The sequence below is a fragment of the Ochotona princeps genome, chromosome 2 (genome assembly GCF_030435755.1).
Source record: "Ochotona princeps isolate mOchPri1 chromosome 2, mOchPri1.hap1, whole genome shotgun sequence".
Lineage (NCBI taxonomy): Eukaryota > Metazoa > Chordata > Mammalia > Lagomorpha > Ochotonidae > Ochotona > Ochotona princeps.
Window position 1 is genome coordinate 71490409 of NC_080833.1, and position 17661 is coordinate 71508069.

The 17661-nt window shown below is 40.3% G+C and overlaps 1 protein-coding gene across 1 annotated transcript in view; it reads right to left on the reverse strand.

The window, feature by feature from the left end:
• LPAR3 (lysophosphatidic acid receptor 3) overlaps positions 1-17661 on the reverse strand; it is an 82637-nt gene that overhangs the window by 48292 nt on the left and 16684 nt on the right. Inside the window, exon 2 of the mRNA XM_058660885.1 lies at positions 1688-2444. Coding sequence (XP_058516868.1) covers positions 1688-2423 — 736 coding nt within the window. The 5' untranslated portion in view covers positions 2424-2444. The remainder of the gene's footprint in view (positions 1-1687; positions 2445-17661) is intronic.

Genomic DNA, 17661 nt, shown 5'->3' on the forward strand with positions numbered 1-17661 from the left:
GGAATTGTAGTCATAAGCCTCTCTCAGCAACAGTCCCCCACTATGGCAGCTACCACACCAGGTGGGAAATGAGAAATGGCCTCAGTGCCTTGGAACATAAGGCTTGTGAAGGCACAACACATCTTGTTTGCTACAGATCACAAGCTATATCTATAATGCAGGACTGAGATTGAGGCAGGAGGCACAGACAGACCGCCAGCCATGGAGAAAACATATTAGCAGGAAATTCTACAAATAAACAGGACTAGCAATGTAACGCAAAACTCTCAGAGCTGTTCTAACCCACTGTCTTGAAGTTTTACCTCCCTGTCTTAATTTCATACCAACCAAGCTCCTATAAATGTCACCTTTATTCTTTCCAAAGTCATCAAAAGCCACCTTTTTGCCAACCCAGTGAGACTTTTTATTAGCCTCCTCTCTAAGGAGTATTAACACCCCTAAGGCTCAGCATTGCTGATCTAACATCCAAAGCTTTTTGCTGTTGATTCTCACATGGCTTTGGAGTTTGGATTTTTGAATTAGGAATATTCGGCCAGTAAAGTCTAGGCCAATGTTCCAAAATCTATAAACTCCAATAAAATATTTCTGGTCCCATGGATTTTTGCTGAGGGACATTTAACCTCTGTATCCTATTTATCCTTCTCCTGACTGCTTCTCTTTTGTTTGTTTTAGATTTTGAGGCCATCAATCATAGCCTAAGGGGCTTCAAGCACCTTTTGGTCTATGACAAAATTCTCCCTCCAGTGATTCTCAAATGTGCATTATCAAACTCAATCTCGAGCCCAGCTGAATTCCAGCTGCCTACACAATAGCATTGGCACTAGGTATCTAAATGCAGTTTGTCCAAAACCAATTCCAGATCATTTCCTCAAAGTTCCTCCACTTCACTCAATTCCAAAGGAATTAGTGATATTTCTCCATCTCCCTTCCACCTCTCACTGTCCCTATACCTTATGATGATTAAGTCCTACCTTGAAAACACACCCCAGCATCTGACCATCACCTGCAACTGCCCGCTGGACATTTATCTCTCCTAGATACTGAAATAGCCTCTTGAGCAATTCTCTGCTACTTCCCTCACCTTACTATGACATTTTCTTCAAACAGAAGCCACTGAGATACCATCATAATATAAAACAGATCATGCAGTTTTTCTGTTCAAACACTTTCAGGAGGTTCACATTTCAGTCAGAAAAGTCGAAGCTACATGTCAGCCCTGTGGCTCCACAGCCACCCCCTAGTGACTCCCAAGACCTTTGGCCTCACCTCCTTCTGCTCCCTCCAGGCTCATTCCACACCAGCCATGCTGTCCTTCCTGCTGTTCAAGGCCCTTATACTTGCATATCTTCTACCTGGAACACTTTCCCTCGGAGGCTCTTCCTCCTTTACAAATCTGCTGAAAAGCTGGTGAGTCTCACCTGTACCTGTACTTTTCTTTAACAAATGCAAACATTACTCGCTTAACGATTATTTCCCTCTCCTAATTTATTCTTCTTCATATGATTCATTTTATCAATTTTACTTATTTTGTCTTCCCTCATTGGAGTATAAGCTCCAGGCCAATACTATTGGTGTCTATTCTTGCTCATTTTGCTGCATTTTTACTACCTAGTAAGGGTTTTTACACTGCAGAAGCTCAATAAAGACTTTTTAACTACTTACTAACTACTCACTTGGTTCCTCTTACCTAAGACAGTCATTACTGTCTTCATTAGCTTCATGGGTGTTCTCCGGCGACTGATGGACCCACTTGTATGTGGTGATAAGACGTTGGTTTTCCTCTTGACGTACATGTAGATCCGCAGGTACACCACGACCATGATGCAGAATGCCATTAGGTTAGACACAGCCCAGAAAATGAGATAACTCCTGCTGTAAATAGGAGCCAGGGAAGAGCATGTAGAGATGTCACAGAGGCAATTCCAGCCCAACGTGGGGACTGCTCCCATGAAGATGGCGATAGCCCAGACAAGCAAAATGAGCAGTGTCACCCTCTTATTGGTCAGGTTGCTGTGAATCCGCATCCTCATGATTGACATGTGTCTTTCAACAGCAATCATCAGCAAATTGGTCAGGGAGGCAGTCAAGCTAGAGTCCAGGAGGCCCTGGCGGAGAAACCAGCGGTTGACAGTCAATGTTTTTGAAACTGGGCCTGTGTTAAACATCAGGAAGACATAGGCAATTCCAGCAAAGAAATCTGCAGCAGCTAAGTTAGCCAATAGGTAGTAGAAAGGGAAATGGAACTTCCGGTTTTTGATCACGGCTGCGATGACCAGAGAATTAGAAAAAAAAATAAACAGGCAGAAAAATGATCCAACACATAAAACAATCAAAAGTTTGGTTCCTGTCCACTCATCTGCAGTGTCACTGTTGCTCCTGTTATAAAAAAAGTCCATCCGCTTATCGTAATGACATTCATTCATTGTGGTGAAGAATTGAACATCCTAGAAAGAAAGAAACAAATATCACTCTTTAGATCACTCACTAAACCACCAACTGTTAACCCCTTCTTCAAGCTAACTGCTCATTGTCCTTGAGACCTTAGAGTAAAAGTTTCTTTTTCAGGGATGCTCACCTTGGACTTCCTACCCCAGCATGCAGCTTGCATTTCATTTGTTCTGTAAGCCAGACTGCAACCTCAGTAAGGAAGACTGAGAATCTTTTACATTGTTCTGACAGAATCAAACTGCCTGCTTGTTTCTTGACAGGTAAGTGGCTGATTAAGGGAATGAATTACCATGGGAGCATCAACAAACTGAATGCATTGAGACTAAAGATATCCACTTTATGTTGGTAACAACTGTTAAGAACAAAGCATATTATGCGTTTTTTGTAATTTTATATTTATGCATTGTAGTCATTAATCAAGGACAGGTTGGTAATTCTGCCGAAGATAATGGAGACTGAATTAGTCTTCACATGACCAAATAGTTTCCAAGAGCTCAATTTCCCACCACTTCTTATTCCACTCTCAATCCTCCTTTTACCATCCTTTGCTTTCAAGGTGCAATTATAGCATTCCCTTATTAAGCATGTGATGTAGGGATGGAAACTTTGCTCTCAAAACATCTTCCTTACCTTTTTATTCATGTCCTACTTATCATCTCCTAATCCAAACTGTTCCACTAAGAATCTTTAAGGAATTTTCCAACTCAATGACTTCAAGTCAGTTTCTTTCCCTGGAATTTTCCAACATAGCAGCTGGTAGAGGATCATGTCTCCATGTGCGAGACTGAGATCTGGATCTTAGCAGACATCCACCCTAATGTGGTTATGAGAACAGGCTTGCCAAGTAAGGACAAATCCTTGGGTCACATGTCTGAAATGAAACACCAAATTGGAGTAACAGGTAGACAGGGAAGATACTTATCTGAGAGATAAGCCAAAATCTCTCCGATCACAAAACTGAGGAACTCTGGCCAAGGAAGGGTTGGGCGAGAGTTCTGTGGAAGTCCACCTGCCTACACTTCACAGCAAAAACCTAGTGTTTGAAAAAATAGTGGTCTAGCCATGGCCAGGAAGGTTCCATCACAAGTTTCCAAAGTTTAACTCCAGGATTCTAACTTTTAGGTAGAATAATTATGGGCTCCCCATCAAGTAACAAAATTGTAGCTTACTTGCTGGGAAACCAGAGACCTAGAATGTTCTGGAGCTGAGAAGTCCACTGATGGGAATTAAGTAGCTCTCACAGTGAAATATTAGCACTCATTAACAGCTTTTAAAGTTCTGGCAAATTCTGAAGCCCAATATCACATCCACAACCAGGGTAAGTAGCTCAGATCACACTTCGAAGTAGCACAAAACATAAATGTATCTGAGAGTTATTTCTTTTTAATTTGTATTTTAATGGTTTAATGCTACTTTTAAAAGGATCATATACTTGTTTCTCTGACATACCTAATGGAAGATAAAATATTACTTGTATAAATTTAAAATAAATAAACTTGGAGTTGTGGCAAGAGACAAATGGTTCCCGTGCCTTTTAAACACAGGAGAGAGCCTCAAAATATATTTTTCATTTTCATTCTAGTTGAAAGGCACACAGACAGATATTGCATTCATTAGTTTGATATTTATAATAAGCTAGTCAAGGGTAATTTAACCTTCAAATAGAAAATGTGTTTCAGGAATTCAAAATTTCAGGAATTCTAAAATTCCTGAAACTGCCAGAGCTGGGTCAGGCCAAACACTGGAGCTCAGAATACCATCTAGGTCTGCCACTTGGGTAGAGGGACACAAGTGTCTAAGCCATCACCTATCAGAAGCAGAACCCAAGTGTTCTGATATGGGATATGGGTATCCCCAGTGGCATGTCAGTTGTTGTGCCAAATGCATATACCAGGACTCAATTTTAATAATGACAAAACAAAAATAACTCTCTCTGGAAGCCATTCACCAATATTTATCTGCAAATACCAAATGGCTTCATATAATGGACGAAAATACTAGATAATTATAATTTTCCCAAGAAAACTATAGATAATATGCATAATAGTTTTATAATATCCATTTTACGGGGCCCGGCGGCGTGGCTTAGCGGCTAAAGTCCTCACCTTGAAAGCCCCGGGATCCCATATGGGCGCCGGTTCTAATCCCGGCAGCTCCACTTCCCATCCAGCTCCCTGCTTGTGGCCTGGGAAAGCAGTCGAGGACAGCCCAAGACTTTGGGACCCTGCACCCGCGTGGGAGACCCGGAAGAGGTTCCTGTTCCCGGCATCGGATTGGCGTGCACCGGCCCGTTGCGGCTCACTTGGGGAGTGAAACATCGGATGGAAGATCTTCCTCTCTGTCTCTCCTCCTCTCTGTATATCCGGCTTTCCAATAATAATAATAAAATCTTAAAAAAATAATAATAATAATATCCATTTTACAAACATATGACTTTGCCAAATTAATCCATAAATGTTGGAATTAATGTTGCTTCCAGTAATTTTACATTTATAAGTACAGCTATAATCTTGTACATTAGTCTTTGCAAACTTGGCCAATTATTTCTTCAGGAATAATTAATGGTTTCTAATATATCTTGTCAAAGTATGCTTGAGGAATATTATATTTCTAATCCCAGAAGCAGCAAATAACAGTTAAATTGAAGAAAAGAAAATATCTAAATTTGATTTAAATATCCAAGGAGAAAATTCAGTTTTCAATCATGTTAAAAGAATGCAGAAATCCTAGACAAAGAACCATGATTGATGGTCTGAATATCTCTGCCCCTTCTAAATGCATATTGAAGTCTAATTCCCATTAGCGATAGTACTAATAAGTGAGCTCCCTTCAGAGGCATTAGGTCATGAGAGCTCTGCCTTCACAGAGAGCATTTACCTCCTTCTGCTCCAAGAGGCAAAGAGGCAGTACAAGGGCCATACCGGAAGCACAGATGGAGTTCTCACCAGACACCAAATCTGCTAACATCTTGAGCTTGGATTTCCCAGCCAATCGAACTGTGACCAATAAATTCCTTCTGTTCACAAATTAACCTAGTCTCAGCTATCTTTGTTATAGTGGCAGGGACAGACTAAGACAAAGCACAAAAAGTCTTATTATTTCATTATTATGTGTTCCTTCACTAAAAACAGTGCATTTTAATATGTTATATGCTCTAGTTAGATAAAATAAACATATTTCCTATTTAAAAGTTAAATTACCCTTGACTAGCTTATTATAAATATCAAGGTTAATATGTCAGGGCTGGCACTGAGGCATAACAAGTAAAGCTGCCACCTACAGTTGCTGGCATCCCTTATGGGTGCCAGTTTGTGGGCTGACTATTCCACTTTTGATTCAGATCCCCAATAATGGCCTGGGAAAAGCAATGGAAGATGGTCCAAGTGGTTAGAGCCCTGCTGTCAACAGAGGAGACCCAGGTGAATCTCCTGGGTCCTGGCTTTGATTTGGTTCTGTCTTGGTCACTTGGGAAGTGAATCAGTGATTGGAAGATCTCTCTGTCTCACCTTCTATCTATAATTCTGAATTTCAAATGAATAAATATGCAAATCAATCTTTTCAAAAAAATAAAGATATTAGTCCAAGTTACTACATCCGATCTTAGCCTAAAGGCCAAGAAGCAACTGGAATGAAGATATTATCAAAAAAAGTCATAAATTTTTCTCCATTTTCTTTGGAAAGGATTTTACATATTTAATTTTTGTTTTTACATTTGGTAGAATCTTTAATTACATGATGCACTAAAACCTCAATGAGTTGTACTTCAAAAATTTTGAAATTCAACTTTTCCCTGTCAAAACCAAAATTATACATTCTTTAGCAAATATTATCCTAAGATTGAGCTATGTTGTTGTCTTACCAAGTTCAGATATCCAAGGAAAACTATGATTCAGTCATTAAACAGCTCCCTTGCTATAGAAGGAAATATTATGTAGCAAATAAAAAAGCCTGTTTACCATGAAGTTGTGATGAGACAAAAAAAACCAAACATCAGTAGGCTGGTTAAAATGGATTATTATCTGCATTAATGTACAAATGTATGTGTGAGACTCTTTTTTAAGGAATAGGAAAAGCAAAAAAAAATCTCAACAAGTAAATAATTAATTATAAATGATGGAACTGTGTTTCTTCAAAATTCCTTCTACTTTTTCTGTCTCACAATTGTGTGTCTCACATATAATAAGTAAAAAAGCTATCTGAGAAGTACACATTATATTTAATGCATTTTAGCTTTATTCAAGTGCATTCCTGAAAAATAAAAATGCTCAAAAGAAAGGCCTCAAAGATTTACATATGTTTGTTTAATCTCACCAGTACAATGCATTATAGATTTTTTTTAACCGATTCTAGAAAGCATTTCCTAGTGCCATCGCCTCAGAGCTCCAAAAGTGTGTAACTAGAGGTTTTGTCAATGAGTATTTTTTTTCATCTGCCATATGCTACAAACCTCGTCAGCAGTCCCTGGAACAGATTAATACACATCGTCCTATATTTTTAACTGGAATTGACCAAATTTTGAGCAAGCATGTAGCAAATGACTATCATCTCTTGAGCCCAAATGTGACTCTGTGATTTTAAACAAATTATTTCTTAAGTGCTAGCCTCAACATCCCTTGCACCAAGACACTCTCTCTGACTTACTCACAGTAGCCCCACAGCTCTCATTTGCAGAGCAGCCTAGGTTTATGCATTCCTCATCCTTTACCCCACACTAGACCATTCCACTCCAGCATCACAGGGACCTTATCCACTCACCTTTAAGGTTTCAGTATTTGTTCAATAAAGAGACAAGTGTCCTACACTGTTTCCCTTCACCCTCTAAACTCTTGGGTGCCTTTGTTGGCATACACATCAAACACCAACTACAACTGTAATCCACCATGAACCACCTCTATGTTTTTAGGTAAGATAATGAATGTTTCCATTTCATTAATATTTTTATCACTTCTAGTTGAGGGCTTATTCTGCTAAGAATTTGACATGGATTATCTGATATAACAGATACTGTTATTATACCCATTTTGCAGATTTGGAAACTGAAGTATCCTTGGTATAGGTGATGTAGCTAACAAGTAGACCCTCAATTCTATTCAGGCAGAATCTATAGCCTCCTGCTTAACTTTAACATTACGCTTTTTCTTCATGGCCAAATGAAACACCCAGGAAAACCAAGAATTATGGTTACACTTACAGGAACTATAGAATTACCAAAATAGATGATCTGATCAAAATACATTGAAAGACTGCCTTTCAGTTTAAAAAGACATTTTGCCTTTGGCTTCCTTTGCTTTTCTTTTTGACTTCCCCTAGGAAGTGTAGATAAGGCAATTTTCTGGAAAAAAAAATGCTTACAACTTTTATATGTAGGATACAATATGATCAATTTTCAGGAGCAAGATTGCTATTCTTAACTTCTGCCAAATCCGTAGTGTTTTTTGTTTGTTTTTATACTAAAGATTTAGAGGGTTTGATAGTTCTGACCCAGAAACAAAAGATGCTAAACTTTGGAGTGATTACCACAGCTTCAAACTTCAGTAATTTAAGACTTCATAAAATGATGGTTTACAAAGTCTATATGTGGACTCTAAATGAAAACTTCATGAGCAAAGCTTTCATTTAGACTCTCCCAAACTTGCTTCCCTAAAAAATGTCCAGCCAGCTTGGAATGTGGAAACAATTATGAAAATTAAGACATTTGAAAACCACTCCAGCAGCTTTTATTTCTGGCTCTGTCTTGCGAGACAAGTTGCTGGGCTGCCTTTTTTCATTGGCTTTCACACTCTGCTCCTCTTCCTCCCAACAGGATACACGGAAGACAAGGGCAGTTGACACTGTGTGTATTTTCTCTTCCTTCAGCCCATAAATGTGGATCAGTCTACTCTGTTCTGGAAACCCCATCCACATGGGAACTGAACATTAGATTATTTGGCACCCCCGTGACCAACCCAACATAGGCAATCACATTTGCTGAATTCCTTTTCATCGTTCATGTTAATGGCAAAATCAGGATAGCATGGGGTATTTAAGTTCATACAAGTCCCGTGGATCCTTTTAGCTACTAGTTTGAAGGCCTTTGTATTGTCCCTTGTGCCCAGCACCTTCAGCCCAGATACCCACAGTACTTAGTTCTTTACCCTATTCCTGCTCCACTGTCAATTCTTGGGGATTCCTTTCTTGTACCCAGTTTTTTTTACTACCTACTGTCCATTCAGGAGCATGTTCTTGAGCCTCTACATGGCTTGCATAATTTTTAGTTTCTTTAGCCTTATTTTATTAAACCTTTTTTAAAGATTTTTTTTATTAGAAAGTTAGATATACAGAGAGGAGAAGAGACAGAGGAAGATCCTCTGGCAGAAGTCACAGTGGCCAGAGTTGCATCGATCCAAAGCTAAGAGCCTGGGCCTCTTTCTGGTCTCCCATGTGGGTGCAGGGTCCCAAGGCTTTGGATTGTCCTCAACTGCTTTTCCTGGCCACAAGCAGGGAGCTGGATAGGAAGCAGGATCATCAAGATTAAAACTGGCACCCATATGGGATCCTAGCACTTGCAAGGCAAGGACTTTAGCCACGAGACTACCGTGCCGGGCCCTATTAAACCTTTTTTTCTTTTTAAGATTTATTTTATTTTTATTGGTAAGTTAAATATACAGAAAGGAGGAGAGACAGAGAGGAAGATCCTCTGTCCATTGACTTACTGCCCAAGTGGCCATAATCGCTGTAGCTATGCCAATCAGAAGCCAGGAGTCCAGAGCCTCTTTCAGGTCTCCCACACAGAAACAGGGTTCTTAGGCTTTGGGCCATCCTCCATTGCTTTCCCAAGTCACAAGTAAGAAGCTGGATGGAAAGTGTGGCTGCTGGGATTAGAACCTGCAACCACATTGGACTCTGGTGCGTGTAAGGCGAGGACTTTAGCCTTTAGGCTACCGCGCCAGGCCCTAATCCTTTATTTTTCATAATACAGTTCCTTAGGCTCAGGCATTTTCCTTCCACCCTCTCTCACCCACTGTTCCTCACTGTTTTCACCTTTGTTGTAACAGTAGCATCCCACTCTTTAAAACAGTACTGCATGTAAGCCATTTACCCTGCACTATTTTTTCTCGATCGTAGTTGCCACACCTGGTACCACCTACTTGGTGATAGGGCCTCTCTCCATAACTAGAAGCCTTGCTTAAGAAGGCAGGCACTGTGTTGTAATTTCATAGGAACTGGGATTGAATAAATTTAATAAAAAAAAAACATTATCACAATAAAAAAAGAAAGATGATGATCAGCTTTATGTAATATTGTAAAGATTTTACCTGATAAATGACAGGGAAGAAAGAATGTGTGAAGAACTGTGATACAATCTAAACCAGCACCTGATTCTGACTGCTGTGCTAATGTGTTATACCAGCTGCAAAAACAAACACATAGTTTATCCTCTTAGCATCTGTTAGGAGACGATTGTGATAATTCAAGTAGGAGGTGATGGTGAATTGGACCAGAGTAGTAGTAAGTAATTGGACAGGAAGGTTCTAATGTTGGCTATACCTGTGTGGTAGAACTTAATTATTTTCTGACAAGCTGTGTGTGAAATGGTAGATAATGAGGATAGCAAAGCACGGAAACAAGGCTTTTGATGTGAGCACCTAAAAGAATAACATTACTACCAGAGATGGTGATTTGCAGGACCGACTGGTTTAAAACAGAGTATGTGGAGCTCAGTTTTTGACACATTTTAGACGCCTGTAAATATCCAAACAGAAATATCAAGTAAAAGTACAAGGCTACTTCAAAAAGCTCATGGAGAATAAATTTACAAATAAACTTGTTTGATTGCAAAATAAAAAAAAAAAAGAAGGCAGGCACTATGTGTTGTTATAACCCACTCCTAGGGACAATGCCTAGCATACAGTAGGTACTCAGTAAATGTTTGTTAAATGTGGAACAAAATGAAACATTTCTGGGCACCCACGCCCGCATGTCTCCTACCCTATGCAAACCAACAATTATTACTTTCTCCTTCTGTTGCACACTCTCTAATTTTCACTTCACAACTCTTTCATTTTCCTGGAGAGACTTGGCCCCAAGCCCTGTGGATCAGTAGGTGTGATGATTGGCATCTGCTATCCTTGAAAAGTGGCCAAAGACAGCAGACAAGTCAGGGTGGTCTGAATGGCAATCCCACGATAATGACCTCTCCACAAAGAATATGGGTATCCCAAACTAACCCCAAGAGGAAGGAGGCTGGTGCTATGGGGTAATGCCAGGTTAAACTGATGCTTGAGACACCAGCACCCCATATCTAGTGTGGGTTTCAGCTCCACCTGCTCTGCTTCAAATCAGCTCCCTGTTAATGCACTGGGGAAGACAGGGCATGATGGCCCAAGCATATGGTTGCCTGTCAGAACCCTGGATGGAGTTCAACCTGGCCCAGCTCCAGCTGCTTATAACTATCTGCAGAGCAAACTGTGGATCAAAGATCTCTGTCCTTTTCCCTCTATCTGCTACTCCACCTTTCAACATAATTAAATGAATCTTTAAAAAAAAGAGGCAGAGAGTAGGGGTGGAGGAAGCCAAAGATATAACAATAAGAGTAACAAAATAAATAAAGTGGTATCAATTGCAGTCCAAAATATAAAACATATATCCATAGTTTATACTGAAATAAACAAATGACTAAATCAAATAATAGATGGCAAAAAAAAAAAAATCTATCTCAGGCAGGAATTCCAAATCAATTATACAACTCTTGTACTCCAAAGGAGAGGCAGGATAACTCTTTTGACTCATGTGTGAGGTGGAGTGGTGACTTCCTTACAAAGAGTACAATATAGCTGTGCAGAAGAGAGGAGAAAAGTGACATTTTGGTGGAGAAATGACAAACTGTGGTTCAGGTGAACAGTGGTGGCCAGCATCAATAAAGGTAAGTCAGATTGCTCATTTGTAATCTTGATATGACATGTTAAGTTCCTCTGTAAGCTTCCTCCTGGGAACCTAATCATGACTATAAAGGAAAAAAAAAATCCCAAATGGTGGAACTTCTACAACATTCATGACCTGCACTCCTCAAAACTGTCAAGGTAATCAAAAAAGGAAAATCTGATAAACTACCATGACCAAGAGGTGCCTCAGGTAACCTAACAACTGAACATGATGTGTATCCCGGTTGGAACAGCAAGGATATTGAGTAACAATAAGAGATATCTATATAAAATCTGGACTTCAGGGCCCGGCAAGATAGCCTAATGGCTGAAGTCCTTGCCTTGCATGCACCAGGATCCCATATGAGCTCCAGTTCATGTCCTGGCTGCTCTTCTTCCCACTCAGCTCTCTGCTTGTACCCTGGGAAAGCAGTCGAGGACAACCCAAAGCCTTGGGACAACGTATACGTGTGGAAACCAGAAGAAGCTCCTGGCTTCTGGATTTGGATTGGCTCAGCTCTGACCATTACAGCCATTTGGGTAATGAACTAGTGGACAGTAAATCTTTCTGTCTGTCTCTCCTTTTCTCTCTAAGTCTGCCTTTCCAATAAATAGATAAATAAATAAACTAAATCTTAAAAAAAAGAAAACTTCATTGTAACAGATATAACACATTAATGTTAGAATTAACAGCAGATATTGTATGAAGGGGAATATAATCTACAGATTTGTATGTTCTGGCTGCTCAACTTTTCTATAAATAGAAAACTTTTCCACAAATCAATGTTAAAAGTAATCTGTAAAAGGGGGAGGAGGAGGTTAGAGATTACTACACTACAATAATTTCAAAATAAACCCCTGGTGATTCATAACCAGTTACTTTACCCTTGCTATGATAAACAGGGGAGTGGCAATTCGTGCTTAAATAGATGTGCTTAAAATTTTAAATGGATGTCGCATAGAGTATTAGAAGTCTGATATTCTTGGATAAAGTTAGTATGTTTACTTTAGGGGTGCTTATTAAGGGTAGGGCTGCTACAAATATGTTTCCTTATCTTACTGTATCATTTCTCTTGAGAAAATTAAACCTGGAACGTTGTTAAAATTTTGTTACTAGCTTCCTGCTTAAAATTAATTATTTATTCATAGTTATTTATTCATCTGATAGGCAGAGGGACAGAGGTGAAGACAGAGCTAGAGAGAGTTCCCATTTCCTGGATCTCCCCCTAGTGCTCACAACCGCTAAGGCTGGGCCTGGGCTGCAGTCAAGGGATTCAACCCAAGCCTCCTAATTAACTGGGCCGTCAGTGCTACTTCCTAGGGTCTGCAGTGACAGAAAGCTACAGTCGGCAGCTGAAGCCAGGAATGGAACCCAAGCATTCCTGTCCTGTTTTAACCACTAGGCTAAACACCCACTCCATGACTACTCTGTTTCTTATGAACAAATCTCAAGCTCACACACCTAAAATCATTCTGAACTAGCTCCTTCAGTCATGAGGCAGCCGCCCAGAGGAGAAGCAAGCAAAGATGGAGTGTGCATGGGAAAATATCTGCTACAAGCAAGAATCCTAAATGTCTGAAGTCATCTTTAGCTCAAATATGATGACATGCAGGGGAAAACGCAGCCTGAGTTTACCAGAATAAGCAGGTCACTGTGTCAGAACAAGCTTATGAGTCTTTCGGGCAGGGGGAAAAGCTTGTAGCGTGTCAGCTAGCTTACCTACTGCCTTCTCTCCACAGCAAGGGGGTGGATTTACAGAAGTCTGTAGTGTACACACATCTCTTATCCTTGGACATGTTTAATAAACAACTATAATCAAAGGTATTGTTCCCCAGATGTTCTTCATAGTCAGACTGTCTTAAGCCTCTTGATTAAACAGGAAGAAACACATGAAAAAACATAAAGCTAAAGTCAATCAGTGACACATGAATTTTATGTGATGGGCAGATTCCTAAGCTTAGTTTACTCAAATACAATGTAAATCTCTTAAATTGTTTGCTTTACTTATTAAAAAATTTTACCTTTTTGAAATCATTAAGTTACAAAGATGGCAGACATTTTGTTCCTTAACCCTCACAAAAGCAAATGTGCTCATCAAAATGCATAAAATTAATATTCTTTTTAAGATGTATTTATTATTTTTAATGCAAAATCAGATTTACAGAGAGGAGAGACAGAGAAAAAGATCTTTTTTTCCACTGGTTTACTCCCCAAGTGGCTTCAACAACCAGAGCTGAGCCAATCCCAAGCCAGGAATCAGGAGTTTCTGGGTCTCTCACACAGATGGAGGGTTCCAAGGCTTTGGGCCAGCTTCAACTGCATTCCCAGGCCACAAGCAGGGAGCTGGATGGAAAGAGGCGCAGCCAGGACATGAACTGGAGCTCATATGGGATCCTGGCACATACAAGGCAGGACTTTAGCCACTAGATTATCATGCCGGGACCAAAATTAACATTCTTTATATATAATTCTGTGTCTCTATAAAATAACAAATAATCTGTAGACCGTTGTGCAATCCCATTTCAGCACCTTTACTGTCTAAATAAGTCAAATGCCAAAATGTAACGTGTGGACATTCACAGCTGAAGGATACTCGGTTATCTGCAAAGGCAGATTCTGAGCAACTTCAAATGGCTTGCTTATATAAGGTGACCTTTCATGAGAAGAAAGTTCTATGTCTTTACACGGTAGAGTTCACATTCTACATATTGGGGCTCCAAAGTGTCCCTCTTGATCTAGCCATGGTGCTGCCTGCCTTACTCACTCCAACCCAGGACACATCCCCACTTCCAGTTCTGAGAAGGACATTTAACAGTCTTGCTGTACACTGTTTGTGACCTGCAGTGACAACTTCTTCCTTCTGGAGATCACATCTTCATGAGCTGCAGCCAGACTGAGTTCTCAAAATCTCCATGGAAAACAAATATTGTTTTCAAAGCAAACTCAAACAAAGGATTCAGTGACCCTAATGGAGAACACTGCTGTGCCTAACACATAATCTGAGGGAGCCTCCTGCAAGAATTCTTCATTTTGATAAAGATGTAGAACTCCTCACCTCTTCCCAACTTGTTTGCTTCCCTCCCCAGCTCTGTGTTTGCCTGGTAGTGGCAACAAACTACATAAAAGGCATCTGAACCAGTGGCATCTTCTGAGTCCATCAGTTGCCACTCTGGCATCCCACTCTACCCTTCTCCATTTGCTCAGCATCTTTGTTGGAATGGCCCTTGCAGACAGCATCAGCAAGCTCTCTTGCTTTCCAACATCTTGCCATTGAGAGGCAATCAAAACAGATGGGGAGCTGGTTGGGATATTCCTCGCCCCAGTCTGTTTCTTCCAGGATGCTGTGGGTTGGCTGGGCTAGCTACTTCTGGCAAGTAGCCTCCCTCCTCTCTTTCTGGAATTTTCTGATTAAAGAGTGTTAACTGCTCCTTGTTGTTGCCATCGGGGAGACACTGTTTGCATTAATTCTTCCCTCACTATATTAATAGTCCCCTCACCCATTACTGCCTTGACTGTCTCATGAGTTTTTAAATAGCTGTAATACAATAAAAACCTTATTACAAAAGTTAAAATATGTGTAAGTCTTTTAGAATGAGCTATAATAAATACCACAGCAGTAAGAGGAGGGAAATGGAATAAATCATATTCTCAATGGCACAAACATCACAATTCTTTGGATGCCCTAAAAGTCCCATCATACATACCAAAACCTTAGAAAAGTTATCTGTACCTAGTGATTCAACACATGAGAAATTTACTCATGGGTTAGACAAAACAGGAATGACTACACTGGATTCCAGCATACTGGAGAATAATTCACAAAACTGTTCTTCCACATAATCTAAGATCACTTCTTAATCTATCTGTATTCTCAGTCATGCATACTATGGAAAGCATATAACAGCGGATTAGCCAGGGATTTTTGTAATCCATACAACTGGAACTTTCATACACCTATATGTGGATTCTCCTGAAGTGGCTTTTCATCTACAAGAATGACTCAGATATTTGGGGAAGGGCAGCCTGACAGGGCCCTATCTGAGCTTCCTGTGTGTCATCCTTTGCCACCAAAGAATAAGCTGCTTAAGGGCGAGAACAATTTCCTACTCATGCTTGTGAATCCCATGCCCTGTACAGTGGCATGGAGTAGAAGTGCAGTGAGTGGTTTATTCAATGTGTTAGATTCAGCTGGTTTGTTGGAAGAAAAGGACAGAAACCTGATTACATTATGTTGTGTGATAGTTGGCTAATAAAGGAGTGGGAATAAACTATAGGTCTTTATTTTTTAAAGATATTGCATAAATAGTTGGTGCCTTTCCTATGACATTCAGCATGCTTTTTTACATATATATTTGGTTTAACATAGTTTCTGCTAGGATGTTCTTCAAAGAACAAGCAGAATCTAGCTTGCAACAGGCACAATGTCTTTAAATATGCTCAGTTTTATCACATACTTCCAAGTTTCTTGTCTCCAGTGTCCATTTTTCATTACTTTGTGGGAGCTGACAGTGGTTATTCCCTTCCTGAAACTTCCTCCCTCAGTCCCTGTGACTGCACCTTCCAGTTCTCCTCCCACGGTCCTTCGAGTTCCTGTCCTTGTTCCTCCACAGCCTTGACATGGATAGATTCCCTTCACGCCCTCCTTTCCCTTTTAGCTCTATTCTACCAAACACACCATTGCTTAAGTTATTGTCTCTTGTGGCTAAACCCTCAACAATGACCTCAATCCCAGATACCTCTCACACTCCCTGCCTCATGCAAGGCTCCCACTCTACTGTCAGACGCCTTGATGATAAACAAGAAGTAAGTTGCCATTAGAAAAGCATGGAGGCTCTTTAGACCTCTCAACTTCCCTCATTCCAGCTGCTGGAGACAAAGGAATAAAGCTGGAGCATTAAATGTGAGGATTTTAACTTCAAGGGTGAACTTGATGGGGACTGCGAGCATTACCAGTTGTTGGACAATTGGGAGGACGGGTTGGAATCGGAAAACCTATATCCAGCTTACTGTGGTACAATGTATGGGTTTTGATAATGATAACATTTTAAATTAATTTATTGATTAAATTGAGAGGCAGAGAGATGGGGGGAGCAAAGAATGGAGGAAAGGGGAGAGAACAAGTACTTTCATGTACAGGTTCACTCCCCAATTTCCCAAAACAGGCAGGACTGATCCAGGTCAAGACCAGGAGCTTCAGAGTCCATCCATGTCCACTACAGGGATCACAAGGAACCCATTACTTGAGGCATCCTCTGGATTCACATTAGCAGGAGTCTAGAATTGGGAGTGGAGCCAGAAATCAAACCCAGGTATTCTGATACTGGATGCGGGCATCGCAGCCAGTGTTTCAACAGCTATGTCAAGATCCTCTGCTAGGATCTTCTGTTCTCCTCTCCAGCTTTTTGTTTGGATTCAGGGTGGACACTTGGAGTGGCTTCCCTGATACTCCTGTGTATCCTATTACAGTGTTCCCTGACTTTATGTTTGAGCCTGGCTAAGTAGCCTGGGAATAAATAGCCTATGGACTTTGACTTAGTGACAACATCAGGAATTTGATTTCTGGACTTTCTCCTACCAGTGATTTTCAGCCTCTTCTCCCTTGGATGGCCTATTACTAATCTCACCACAACACCAAACACTTTAGGTTTCTTTGTAGGACCAGATCCTAGTCTCCAATTTTAAGAAGTCCTATTCTGCTTGGGATGACACTGAACTCATAACTCTTTCAACATATTTGCCTATAATTATACCCTCTGACTTCTTTTAGAATTATTTATTTTTATTCTTATTTAACTTTACGTTCTACAACACAGATTGGGAGATCAACCTTTCCCTTTCTTATAGTGTAACATACTTGTAGTCGGATACCTCACTTGGCAGATATCTTTCAGGTAGGGTGGCTCCATGACCAGGTACTGGCCAAGGGAATTGCTCACAAATGAAGTGTGCCATGACCAGGGGAGTGTCATAGATCAAGTGTGCACCTTCCATTCTCACTCCCCTTCCTGCAAGTTGTGGTACAAACAGGTCGGTGACTCCACTCTGAACATTTGGATTACAGCAAAGCCCAAGGAAAAAAATATCAAAGTAGTTTGGCTCTAGCTTCCATCAATGAGGGAAAGAGTTCAGAAGCTGCAAATAAACACTTAGAAATGTTTCTGGAAACTTGAAATTACTGTGAGGTGCAAAAGAATTTGCCTCTGAGCAGAATATAAACAGAAGTTTGTCTTTGACACAAACAAGACATAATTTCTCTATTGGAAGTAAAGAAAACCAGCATCTGGCCAAAAGAGAGTGAGGAGTACTACCTTA